Genomic DNA, 14,554 nt, shown 5'->3' on the forward strand with positions numbered 1-14,554 from the left:
ATTCAGTATCAGGAATTTATGTTAGACCAGTTAACTAAAAAACTGTCCTCGCCTGAACCATTAGACAAAAAGTCTCTTCAGGAACTGGTACATAACATACAGCAGCTGGTCAGTAATCATTCCTTAAAATGCGGCTATGATGCACTGGAGGCTTCCTTTAGATCAGCTATGACTGGTACAGTGATCAGAAGGCATGCATGGTTAAAAGAGCAGTCCTTACCAGACCATGTAAAATCAAAGCTCCTAGATGCTCCCATGGATAAGCATAATTTGTTTGGCTCACCTGCACAGCAGGTGCTGAAGAAGGTGGAAGAGAAAGCAAAATCTGTCCAGACAGTCAAGGATTTCTTACAGGTCCAGCCTCCAAGGTTTAGTAGGAACTGGCCTTCCAAGAATTGGTCCTTTCCAGACACCACCAGAGCACAGAGAGGCAGGAATAGGCGCCCAAGAGGCAGGGGTCAATCCAGAGGTGCCTACAGGGGACGTCAGTGGCAGCCTAACAACCAGCGAAGTACTGCCACAGATCCAGCCACTACCACTTCCACAGGACAATCACAGTGACTTGGCTCTGAGACCGCCTACCAGGGAACAACTAGATGCACCCTTAGGCGGAAAGCTAGCCTTATTTTCAGTAAACTGGCATTACATCACAGGAGACAAATGGATTTTACAGACAATAGACAAAGGTTACAGGTTTCACTTCCATACTCTACCAAGGAAGAGAGGAATGCCAAACCTACCTCCAAATCAAAAGACAAAAGCTCTAGAACAAATAGACAACTTAATAAGGATGAGAGCTATAGAAAAGGTACCGTCTATGGAACAAGGGCAAGGATTTTACTCAAGACTTTTCCTGGTGCCAAGAAAAGAAAACCAATGGAGACCTATTCTAGACCTGTCCGCTCTGAACACATATCTCATTGTTCCAAAATTCAAGATGCTGACCCTACAGCAGCTTCTTCCCATGCTGGGCAAGGAGTCTTGGCTGGTAACTCTAGATCTCAAGGAGGCATACCTGCACGTCCCCATACGACCAAATTGCAGAAGATACCTCAGATTTCTTGCAGGATCAGAGCATTATCAATTCTCAGCATTGCCCTTTGGCTTATCTACTGCGCCCAGAGTATTCACGAAATGCCTGGCATCAGTACTTGCTCATTGCAGGCTTCAGGGAATTCAAATTTACCCTTACCTGGACGACTGCCTGTTACAAGCGGACAACAAAAACAAATTAGCAAAAGATTTGAAAAGGTCATTCATCTGCTACAAGCCCTGGGATACACAGTCAATATAAAAAGTCAAGGCTGATACCATCCCAGAGGATAACTTTCTTGGGTGCAGAACTGGACACATCAAATCAAATGGCATCCCTCACAGCAGAAAAGCAGAAGCACCTTCCTCTCTATTTCATGGCATTAACAACGCAGAACCAGCTAACAGCAAGGAAAGTCCTGCAAGTCCTGGGTTACATGGCATCCTGCATAATATTGATTCCACATGCCAGACTACATATGAGGAAGTTGCAATGGTACCTAAGGAATTTATGGTCTCAGCACAAGCACAGCCTAGAAACCCAAATTCCAATAATTCCATGCCTGAAGCAAGAATTCCAATGATGGGCTCAGGCCTGTCAATTGAACAAAGGACTGCCCTTCCACAGCCCTCAACCAAGCCAGACTATCACCACGGACGCCTCAGACCTCGGTTGGGGGGCGCACATGCTGGACAAGTGCATACAAGGCTTATGGACTCAAGACCAGCTGAACCTACACATAAATCAAAAGATTCATAGTAACTGTAATATTTTACAATTTACAGTTGTTTTGTAAAATATTACAGTTGCTATGAATCTTTTTTATAATTCAAAACATACTTTTGAATTTTACATACATATTTACACATTCATCATTTTTTACATAATAAAAAATTTTTTTTTTTATTTTTTTTATAATTCTTAACACATTATCATTATGATGTATATATAATAATTATTTTGATTTTTATTATAAACATAAAGATAACATGCAATATATAACATATTTTCTTACTGTATTATTGTATCATTTGGAGTTATGTGTAAATCGTAGAAAGTGTAAAAGGAATTATTTTGAGACGCAGTGTATTTTTAACGATCAGTTTTTTTAAATTGTTTAATTGCTTGGATTTTAATTGAATAATTGAAGGGAAGGTTTTATATATAAGATTATCTGTACCAGTGGGTTTTTATCTGAGGAAGTTTGCCTTGTTGCAGACGAAAGCGCTTATGGTTGAATTTTATTTCATTAAAAGACTTGGTTTCTATCCTGGTGGAACGGAGATTTATTTCTTAGTCTTTTCTTGGTCACCTCTGTCAAATGAATTATTACAAAGTCATAACAGTCCTTGTTCTTGAGAGACTTGAGTGCATGTGTGATCTAATGGATCCTGACACCAGATAGACAGCTGACCGTAACCTTCTCCTTGTTCAGCCTGACGAGTGGGACATCTGTGTGTTTCACAATTGAGCCATCTATGACTAATAAATTTGGTTTAGATGTGCTTTGCCTTAGGGACTTATTTGATGAGACACTAGTGCTTGTGTTTTTATGTGTATTGAGTGCTATAGGTGCTGTATTAGTTGTAGCATGTTTGTGTTTGGAAGGTCTCTGGTGTTTAGGTAGGTTTTTGGTGAGTACCTCCGCATATGATGGTTTATGTGTGTAGTTTGTGAGCTGATAACCTGTTCAATGTTACTGTTCTGTGTGCAAGAGAGTAACAATCCCAAATTCTTAGTGCGGATACATCTCCCACTAATTGTATTTGGGTGATTTAGGAGTAGAGGGTTGTCAGTGTACATGAGGCAGTTGCTACACTTCCTCGGGGTACCCATTTCAAGTTGGAGAAATTGAGGGAAACTGACCATCCATAATGCTAGTTTAAATCCTTTTTTCACAATGGGGAGAGAAAATGGAGGGGTGTGGTATAACTGGGTGCTCTAAATGGGGTCTGTACTAATGGGATGCTCTATAAGGGTCTATACAAGCACGTGGATTCTAAATGGTATGAGACTTTAATAGATTTGGTGGTTTGGGGACTGTTTAAGGGGCGAAAGCACAGCTGAGGTGCATTCTGAGCAGCTAAGCACAATTTAAGGACTTCTCAGACGGATCACGGGCAGCTACTAAGGCAAAATTCATCTACTGAAGTTTTTGCATGTATAACTGCCAGTGGTTAACCCCACTGCACGGTAGGACACGATGGTTCATGGAGGTTTGCTATGCTTAAACAGATGAATACAGCAGAGCATTGCCTAACTGTGGAGCTGTGTTACAAACGTGGGGCTTGTGTAGCAACAGTGAGCAAACTGAATTAAACAATTTTACCAATAAAAAAGCTCAGAACTGAGCCCTGTGCCAGCAACTTTCAATCAGATGAGTCCTAACTGCAGTCTCTTGCCACAAGGGTACAGGGGGTGTGGGGCTCTCCAACAAAAGATAGCATGGTTTAGTGTTCAGTTTAACAAACAGAACCATATTCCGCAGGTCTGAATCTAGTCCATGCTACAATGGACAAAAAAAGTGCAACAAACACCAAGAATAGTTTTAAAAAATCAGTAGTATAATAAAAATACAGTTTAAAAGTGCAAAACGCAGTATAAAATTGTACTTATGATTAGCAGAATGCAACAGATTCCTTGGATTGCACAGATAAATACAGCAGAGCAGTGGCTGGCTCTTTGTAGACAGTTCACATCTTTCCCAACTCAAACGAATCATTTCCTTCACTGGAATCATTTGCTCCTCCAATATTTCTGACAAAGTTGCTCTAGGAAATTTTTAAAATCTGCAAGTCATTACAGTCTCCAAAAGTATATTTCCAGTTACCCCGCCCTCTGTCCTGTCACACCTCCAGCATTTGCTATCTACCTGAGAAAAATTCTCTGACATCTAATCAGGGTATAAAAATATCTCTGCAAACATTTCCAAACAAAAGTCTTAAACTTCCTGGATTTTGTTGTACCCTTGTGTTTCCATTCTCTCTCTTCCCAATCTTTTCTGATCTTCTCTGTTTGATTCTTATAGTCATCATACAATATTTTATATGCTGTACTAATTGTCCCTTTTTAACAGCAACTCCTCTTTAATATTTTCATTAATAGCCTACATGCTGTATCAAAATAATCCTCTCTAATCTAGTGTGCAGATGACTTGACCCTTATATGTTCTCCATACAGCTTAACCAGTCTTTAACAAACTACCCAGCAAGCCGTCACCGCTTTAGAACGCGGCTAAGTAATGCTTATCTCCTGCTGAACCCCACCTCCACCCCACCCAAAAAAGCAAATCCTGTTCTTCCCCAAATCTGACAACCAGGACAACCCATTTTAAAATGACCTCCTCCAACAACATAGTAATATAAATGGTTTCACATACAAAGCTGCTGGTTTTGATAATAGGTGACAATCTTAAATTTGACCTGCCCATACAATAAACAATCAAAAAGACCCACCAGAAACTAGGAACAATATAGAGAGCAAATAATTTCTCAGCAACACTAATAAAATGACATTGCTACTACCTACTTCCTCTGACTTCACCCTTATGTGGCTTTGCTGTTTTAGTAAACCTCCCCATAATTCTCAAAGCTAATCCAGAAAGTTACAACAAAGTAGCATCATTTGCTGCCTGTTAACCTTGTAGAACTCACCACTGCATAAACTTAAAATACCTAAAGTGTGTAAAACTTTATCAGTACCTCACCTATACTCTGCTACCTGCAAGATACAGTACAACTCAAACTTCTAAATGTCCAATAGTGAACATCATTCCACATAACCGCCCTCCATACATGCCACTGCATTCAAAAGACAAACAACTCTTTTGCATTCCCCAACCTCAGAACTCTGCAGGAACTGCCCTATCCTCAGACTATGTTACCGAATATTCAGACTTTGTCCCTGTAACTTTGAGGTCAGTATACAACTTTCATATTTTCATAAACGGACAAGAACATTTCTTATCTGACTCCTGACTTGATTCCTGCTCTGCTTCTGGCTAACCTTATATTACATACTGCAGCAGTTAAGCTGTTTACAGAAAAACTATTTCTCGTAGTACAGAGTGGTATGTGTGTTTTATGTCTTCCCTACTTGTAAAGTTTATATTTTGCCTTCCCTACATCTTGAGTACTGTTAACATTACCACTTCTCTATCTACTATTACTGTTGAGTAATATATTCTCCCATGCTCGACTTTACATGTTTTCTTCTGTACCTTAGGTGTGAATTTATTTTGATAAAGTATTTTTCAGCATTGTATTACATCAACTAAAGTAATTATGTATAACCTCTGTTTCTACGTCGCCATTTATTGTACTGAATACATGTTTTTAAACAAATGCCAGTAAATTAATAAACATTCATTGGCTGTTGCGTCAGTATATGGATGTCTGAAGCATTATTGTACAAGGACAGGCAGCTTCCCTTTAGTCAAGGAATTGCTCTAAGTCTGACCTCCCAGACAGCATCAGTGGAATCCTACCTCAAAATTCTTGGCTTAAGGACATCATTCACCTTTATGGTTCCTCACTCCAGACTTCAGGTGAGAGTCCTTCACTGGGTCTGTGCATTCACTAGTCTTCATAATTGTGTCTTTTCTTTAAACTGTTCACTTTTTGCTTCCAGGTGACATATTATGGACAGATCCAGCATGCATTCAGACAGGGAATCCTTTCAAAATGTAGACTTCTCAGATGACAGTGACCTTGGGCATGTTTGTCCTAGGGTGGGAGAAGGGGCATTACCATGGGGAGATGGTCCTGGAAACCTGAATATCTCAGGCATTTTACCTCCATATCAGCATCCTGAAGGTGAAAGCTGTGCTGCTAAAAGGGGATTGCTCCATTCACTGAGACAGCTGGGGAGTTGTCTTGGTACATCAACAAACAAGTGGCGATGTGATCTTGACTATTGTATCACGATGCTGTGCAGATGTGGCACTGGGTGGTCCTGTGGGATCACTTCGTTTTGAAGATACATATTCTGAAAAATGCAAATGTGGAGCAATTGAGTTGCAGCATTCTAATGCTTCATAAGTGGTCACTCAGTCCTTCAGTGGCCAAGACCATTTTTCATCATTGGGTCTTATCAGTGTGTGACCTCAGCCTGTACAACCAACACCAGGTACCCAAAGTGCATTTTTTTCTTTATGTTTCTAGCAGGAGAAGCAAAGGATGTAATAGCTCACTTTTGGCCAATTGACCTTCTCTACACTTCTCCCATTTCACTTGGTGAAAAGATTCATCCAGAAAGTCAAAATCTTTCTTGCTGCTCCCTTTTGGTCCAGATAGATATGGATATCTCTTCATCAGGCTCATCTCTTCAAGATGTCTGCATTGCTCTGGCCTTCCAAGATGCTCCTTTGTCACCCTTCTGGCAAACCACCTAAACCTGCCTTGAAACTAATGGCTTATCTTCTTTAATTCTTGTGATAGTTCAGTAACAAGATATTTCAGATAGAGGTGTATTGTCAACAGCCATATAGGCAGAAAACGTATGTAGGCAACAGCTTTTTTTTTTCTGTATGGTCAGTCGATGAGGGTTTGAGCTCGTTTACTGCCCCATCCCTCAGCATTTTTGCTATTTGTCAGAATTGTTTTGATTGTGATCATAGATATTCTTGAATCAAGGTCCATTTGACAGCCATGTGCAACTTTCACTCTGGCAAAGATTCAGCTTTCGTTGTATCTTAGAATATCTGCAAGGCCTTCTGTCATGGAATGTTTCAGTTCAAACCCCACCCCCGCACACTGCAATATCTGTTTTTTGCTTCAGAAGCTTAATGCAGATTAGTCGGACATGAAATTCTTATTTTGGAAGGCTCATTATCTAGTAGCTGTTACCTTTGGTAAAATGATTTCTGACCTACAGGTCCTTTCTATTTCCACAAGGAAAGGGTGCTAATTAATGACTGATACATAATTCATATCCAAGATTGCTACATAAACATCTCCATCAGATTACCTTTGTTCTTCAAAGAGAGTTCCATTAATGGAGAATTATATAGATGTCCATAGGCAGCTTAGCTTTTATGTGTACTGAAAGAAATCTGTCAGAAGGGAAGATTTGCTGTTTAGCATACCTCAGATGAAAAAAAAATGCAAACCACGCCTTTTACCAGAAGATTAGTCAACTGCATTTTTTCAGAGGAGCATGAGGACTAGTTCCACTGAAGCAGTGACTGTTTATACAGCCTTTTTGTGCAGCTCAGTCTTAGACAATATTTGTGCAGCTGCAGCTAGTCTTCCCCATATGCATTTATAAAGCACTACAACAACAACAACAGGCTGAGAATAATGTCCACATCTAGATCTTCAGTCGTCATGCGAACATTCCAATGAGAGTAGCCACCAAGGACAATTAACTATGAACTGCATACTCGATTTTACAGAAGATCGACCTCTTTTCATCAGATACAAGAGTCGTGGGCAAATAACATAATGAATCCACAAGAAAAAGGCTAGTCTTTGGTAACATAAGTTTCCTCTATCCCTTTCCTGTATTTTGATCCTCTCATTTCCTGATTTTTGTCCACTTTTGTTCTGACTTCCTTAATGGTGAAAATTGATTGTGCCAGTACACATTGCTAAAGGGGAGGCCATTTCAGTAGTCTGGTAGTTCTATCTTCTGAGTGGTCCTAACACATGCTACTGAGTCTTAAGTGTGCTTTAGGGATATTTATATATGTATGCATTTATTCACTTGGTAAGTAGATGAGCTGGTCCGTATTCTTGTCACAAGGCAAAATTGTATCAAAGGCAGGACATAAACATTAATTCAACAAATTTTATATGCATCTCAAAGCCTTCATTCATAATATATCTCATTTTTTTGGTAAGTTAAGGATTGGAGTCTGCAAGGTTCAATTCTCTACATAGTTGCTTTACTCTACAGTGAATCAGTTTTACCACAGTTGTACTTTTGTGTGTGTATATCGCATTAGTTATATTTTAGCATAGGCTCAAAACTGAACTTCGTGTCTGCCAGCCCATGACAGTGAAGCACCATTATGAGGGACCTGTGTTTGGTTGTGCAAGGAGAGAGAGAGAGAGTACTGCTAAGAAAATATGTCCATGGTTTGTTCGATTATTTATTCTTTGAATATCTGCAAGGCCTTCTGTCAGGGAATGTTTCATTTCAACCCCCCCCCCCCCAGGGACCCAGCTGCACACTGCCCTAGCCACAGGGGAAAACATAATATAATTGGAACATATGGATACATGATACAAGCTGAACATGGGGTTAACCTTGAGGGTATGTATTTCATTTACGAAGAATATGCTGATAAATGCAGGAGAAAAGGAGCTACCCTGTAGGAAATACAAAAGCAGGACAGTAACTCAAAAGCCATGAAAGGTTTCTGAAATATTGTGAAGTAACTATAACCAGGCAACTTAGCAGATATCATTCTTTATCACTGATGCAGTATTCCTTACCAAAGTCGTGCCTTGCCAAGGATAGCCATATATCCAGCCAGCATGCCAAAGCCTTAGGACCTTCCAGTATTTTGTCCCTCTCTTCTCCCCCCCCCCTTTTCTTTTTTGTTCTGTTTCCTTACCCTTTGGCCAGGGAGTCTCATATTTACCCCTTTTTTGGTTGCACATGCCCTTACTTTTCTATTTCTCTTGGGGCAAATCAGTTCTGAGGATTAGGCACTCATATTCACTTATGTACCTCATGCCTTAGACACAGGGCATATGCCTGATGTAGAGCTCCTGAAAGGGTCCAAGGCTTTGGTATCCTGGGCAGGGTAAGGAATGAGGCAACAGTGGAAAATAGGGCATCTACTGCAAGTTCTTAAATAATTCTACTTTCTCTGTGTTTTGAATGTGAGTAAACCTATATATAAGGATTACTGCCAAATAATATCATCATGTTAGATCTGCTGGTACCTCTTACAACTGTACTGCTTCATGCATGATATGATAATGCACAAAGATAGCCACCAAATAAATGCCCTTATCTATTTAAGTCTGACTTTTGGGACTGATTACATTGTAAGACTTTTATCTTGGTATGCATGCTTCTGAGCCATTATGCTGAAAACATTTTCATTTACATAAGTCTCATAATGCCTTGAAAATAAGTTGCGTATAAATATATTGGTACATTTTATATGTAGATAGTCTGTTGCAGTTATGAGATGGAGAACACAGATGTATCTTGACTTATTCTGCAGTGATGCTAATGATTGTACAAAAATAACTGTGATCATGTGTTTAAATTGTCAATAAGCAGTTTCTGACCTATTTTTTTTCTGGAAAATCACAAGTAGTGCTCTTGTTTTCCATAGATCAGGAGATGATATTTCCCTGCACTGTAGCAAAGGATACTGTATGCCAGTGCAAGCCAGGGACCTTTTGTTTGCCAGATTTGCCTTGTGAAGTGTGCCAATCCTGCTCAAAAAGGTAAGGAGAAGACATTTTATCAGTGATAACTGTGTTACAAGTGCTGTGCGTCTTGACTGGCATTGTGCGACACAGCGTTTTCAGGTATAAAACGTAGGTTAAAAGACTGCACAGGTTAGGGTTCTGCCAACCAGAGAGTATTGAAGGAGCTGTCTGATATTTATATAATTCATAATAATCTTTAAGATTATCGCTGTCGGCAAATAATGTAGACTCTCTTATGCCAGTTTTTGCATACCAGTGTATATTTTAGACTTGGTTCCCCTTCTGTAGGGTTGCCTGGATGAACAGTAATGATGTCTATTAACACTTACATTAAATGCAGATATTATAGCTTCCCTTTAATTATTTCCCTTCTTTATTTGTATTTATAGGATATTTTTAATTTGAAACAATTGAAACTAAGTATTGTGTAAGTATTTTATTTTTGTAGGAATGCAGTCTTTTGATGTCTGATTTTGAATGTGAACACACAGGTGTCAATGGAAAAATATCTTTTGACCATCAAGCTCCCTTGGCTGTAGCAGCTAACCATATGCTACTGACCCTCTGCTTACCCACTCTTTTTTATTGTGGTTCTCCTAGACATCTTCTAAACCTCCAGAGATCAACCTCACCACCCCTTCCCAGGAAGTAGTACTGGTATCTGTTCTAAATCTCTTTCCCCAGGAGATCCTAACTTCACACCAAATCACTTTTTATCACCTTGGTCAGGATGAGCATCCAAAGGTGGTCGCTGTCTATTCTCCTCATCCCCAACACTACACTAACTGGCTTACGCCTTAGACTGGGGTTGCTAACCTGGGAGCATAGTTGATAGTACATTCAGCTGTCTCTGTAGTGTTGAAGCAGAGACTAGGTATTCTAACCTTGCAACATCTGTCCTAATCACACAGATGTTCGATGTGCCCTATCCTTCTGGGGGGATGTGCAGTGAGATAAGCATGTGCATGTTGATACTACCACCCTTGATGCATTTACATCTGCACTCCAATCTGTGTGCAGTGATGCTGCTTTTTATCTAGCTAGTCCCGGCTAGTGGGCAGCATTCTGCTCACTAGCTGGATGAGCTGCCTGTAAACCTGCAGTAACCCTGATCAGCCCTCTAGCTTCCTAGGTCATTAATTGATCCCAGGTTGCAGTTGTCACAGGCAAATCCCTGCTCCAGCAGCCTGGCTCCAGATCACATTTTGGTGATTCACACTTGGGTGGGAAATACTGCTTCCTGTAGCCAAGGGTATGGAATTTGATTCCTCCTTGCCTTCATATACCTAGTGTATGACTGTGAGCAAGTCACTTAACCAAAGAGTGCTCCCAAGCTGCCCTTGAAAAGGGACAATTATGATGTCCTTCCCTTATCCTGCTATGGATAGTTAAATGTCTGGCCAGCATACCATAGCCTTTACACCTTTCAGGCGCCGTCCATCAGACATATGTCCTTTGTCCACAGTTTAAGATGTAAGATGGAACATTTTAAATTGGAATGCTCGCAGGTTTCTGACATTCAAAAGAGGTACTATGATCTTTTGCAGATAGATTCACCCCGGGCCTTCTACAGTACCTCCAGTGTCAGATGCTCTTTTGGACATTTTCTCTTTAGATTCTCAAGCCCATGATTCCCAGCCTCCCACCTGTAAGAAGCCTGACAGGTTCTATAAAGTCCTAAAGTTCAGATGTGTTGGTATAAAAGTCATTCTTATAACCCAGCTGTGATTCCAGGGCACTGACAAGCCAACTAAATTGCTGACCTCCTCTAAACTTTTCTGGTGCTGTTTGTTTTGCGGATATGCAGGAAGTCTATAAGGCTGGAGTCTGACAATGCCTTGTATGGCAGGCATAGATCTCCCCTCAACAGCCTGTAGGGGACGGAATAGAGGGACAGTGCCATGAGGCAGTCTGCACAGAATATGTTACACTCTGTATTCTTTTAGTGATGAACCTCTCTGGAGGTTCCATTTGGTGGATATGCCTGGTAAGGTACATACCAAATGGGACATTGTATTCAATGATACATCTTATGAATGCTGAATACAGTGGGAACAATGACTACCTTGGATCTAGATGCCATATCTTTGTTTATAAGTTGCACAGCATAGAGTGATTTCCTCACTATTGTAGACACGTGATTACTGTATGTGCATGTTCCCACGTCCCTGACTACTGGGTCAAATCTTAGGGGGGTATGCTGTCAGAATAGTAGCTACCAGGGGTGGATGACTTCCTGATGGATCCTCTTGCACATTTTTTGGCATTTAATTGTAGTCCATGCCTCTGACACCAGTTATTTGTCTGTGTCAGCCATTCCTGAAGAACATTTGTGTTGGTGGAGGATTCTATGACTTCTTCTAATTTGCATTCATCTGTAAATTTAGTAAGCCAAGGCATTTGACAGTGGCCCTGAATTCAGAGAAGTAAATGCCAAAAAGTATCAGTCCCAGGACCAGTACCCGGAGAACTCCGCTTGTGGCTGGCCTCTTTGTAGAGGTGGACTCCCCAATTTTAATTTCCTGAGTCCAGTATGTGAGCCAGCTGACTATCCACCAGATGTCATAACGGCTTAGAAGTAACCTCTTGAGTTTGTCAACAATGCCCAAGTGGGGTATTGTGTTAGATGCCTTCACCAGGTCAAGGTAGGCAATGTGAACCATTTTGCCCTCATTCATTGTTTTGATGACCTTCTCAAAGAAGTCCACAAGGTTGAGTAGGCATGACTTGCCCTTGATGAAGCCAAATTGGGTTAGGTCTAGTGTCTGGGGGTTTCCCATGTCATTACTTATCCTTTCCATGATAATTCTTTCCATGATTTTGCATGCAGGACTAGTGAGACTTATGGGTCTGTAGTTTCCAGGGTCTGTAGATGGTCCACCTTTATGCATAAAGAAGCTTGTTTGAAGGCTACATTCAGGTAACACACAGCCTATAACTGAACTTTGCAGTAGGAGTAAGTTGTCCTTAAGTAAGTAAAAACTAAAGACAAGATGGAAGACAACATATGATTGCAGTAACAGCACAATTGGAATTGGACAGCATGTAGGAAGCTCTTTTAGTCCCCTGCAAAGATTACTGTGATGAATGATATCTACAGCAATAGAACATACAGGATTAGTTCAAGATCTGCGTGGACACTGCAATGAGATAGCATGAGGACAGCATGCAGAATTGATAACTGTTCACAGGTTGGAAGATCCATTAGCTGGACTCTGCCTAAAAAAGCACTAAAGTGGCAGCTAAGCCTTTATTTAATATGTGGAAGCCTTGGAAGGAAAGGTGCAAGTCATTCTTTGTAAAGCATATAGTGCAGTGTGGCAGTTCATTCCATGCCAACACATACTGAATCCCCCCTCAAATGACACCAGTTATTCAGCCAGTTGTTGACATCATTCATATTTTCCTTGTACCTTGGAATCATTCTTGGTGAAGATTTTGCTGTCAAGCGTCTGGTTTTCTCTTCATTATTATCCTTACTGCAGTTGTGATTACTTCAAGCGATGATGTTGTCCAAACTTTGAGACAATTTAATGCTGTGTCAGGGTACTGTTTGCTAGGACATATCCTGGATTTTGTTTCCATTTTGGGACTTTATGCTTGCATTTAGATTTTTTCTTTCTGTTAATTCAATGTACAGTCTTGTGATGACATCTTAGACGTAAGGGTATTTTATATATATATATATGTATATATATATATATATATATATATAATATATATATATATATATATATATATATATATATATATATATATATATATATATATTTATACTTTTTTTTACATTTGTTAGTTATAATCTACATGTTGTGGATAATCTGTTGATATTATAATCTTGTATATGTAGGAGTACTCATTTGTTAAAAGTGCTTGATCTTGTAGTGTAATTTTTTCAGCTTTGCATATTGCCTCCTTACCTCCTTGCAAAACCTCTAACTAATCCCTACATCTACTCTCCTTCATATACATCATAAACAACTGTACACCTCCTACCAAAGTTTCACCCCACCTCTTTATCTCTACTCCTCTTTCTTTACTACAATTTTTCTCCCTATCTCTTTTATTTTTTCCCACTCTACCACTATGCCTCTCCACACTATTACAATAATTCTAACTATATCCTTTCATCTCTATCTACTCTTCCATCTAACATCGCATGACACAAATCACATACCTCTTAACCTTACACACTCAACTTGTACCTACACACAGACTCTTCCTAGGTATTCCTCAATAGGCTCAGCCATATTGTCTACAGAGACACTTCTACTACAAAGTAAAAATCTTCCAACAACACAAAGTCTACCATAACGATCCCAAACATTATTACTGCCAGAAACCAAAAGACAGCCACACCACTCCACTCAAAACACCCTTTCTAATTTAATAAAATGTGGGGATATACCCCCAAACCCAGGGCCTCTTTCCAAAATGTAAAACCAACCAAATCCCACCAAATCTCTAAACTTTACTACCATTAATATACAAAGCATTAGAAACAAAATTCCCCACTTCCATGCATGGTTACACCTAAACAGACCTGATTTCACAGCAATGACAGAGACATGGTTGAAGCCATGCATAAATAGTACAGAATTCCTACCCCCCCCCCCCAATTATTCATGCCTTAGAAATGACAGACCACACAAAAATGGCGGGGGCATTGCCTTAATATACCCAAGTAGCTATACCATAGTTCCGTACTCAAAACCCATTCCACATTTCTCCCCTGCTGAACTCTTAGTTACAATATTAAAACTAAATAACCACAAAACCCTATGCATCATAGTTTTGTATATTCTCCCAGGCGATAACATTCTCATTCTAGAAGAGATTCTATCTTGGTCATCCAAACATATTCAAAATGAAACTATCATACTAGGGGATGTAAATATAAATTGGTCAAATATCACCAATCAAAACCTCCAAACAAATATCAACCTATACAACTACACCCAACTAATTCCTGATATAACTAGGCCCAACAATCAAATGAAACAAGGCTCAACCTTAGACTGGATACTTGTGTCTGACCAAATAAAATCTCCACTTTTGGAACTTTACCAAACACTATCAGTGACCACCTACCAGCCTTCGCCATTCACAAAACTGCTACAATGAC

The 14,554-nt window shown here is 39.9% G+C and overlaps 1 protein-coding gene across 2 annotated transcripts in view; it reads left to right on the top strand.

Moving 5' to 3' along the window:
- Positions 1–14,554, top strand: part of LOC122791827 (tumor necrosis factor receptor superfamily member 1A-like) — a 323,895-nt gene that overhangs the window by 131,810 nt on the left and 177,531 nt on the right. For both annotated transcript variants that reach the window (XM_044059790.1, XM_044059791.1), the window contains exon 4: positions 9,330–9,444. In XM_044059790.1, the coding sequence (XP_043915725.1) occupies positions 9,330–9,444 (115 nt within the window). The remainder of the gene's footprint in view (positions 1–9,329; positions 9,445–14,554) is intronic.

Source organism: Protopterus annectens, chromosome 17.part0 (genome assembly GCF_019279795.1).
Source record: "Protopterus annectens isolate FY-2018-M chromosome 17.part0, PAN1.0, whole genome shotgun sequence".
Taxonomy (NCBI): Eukaryota; Metazoa; Chordata; order Ceratodontiformes; family Protopteridae; genus Protopterus; species Protopterus annectens.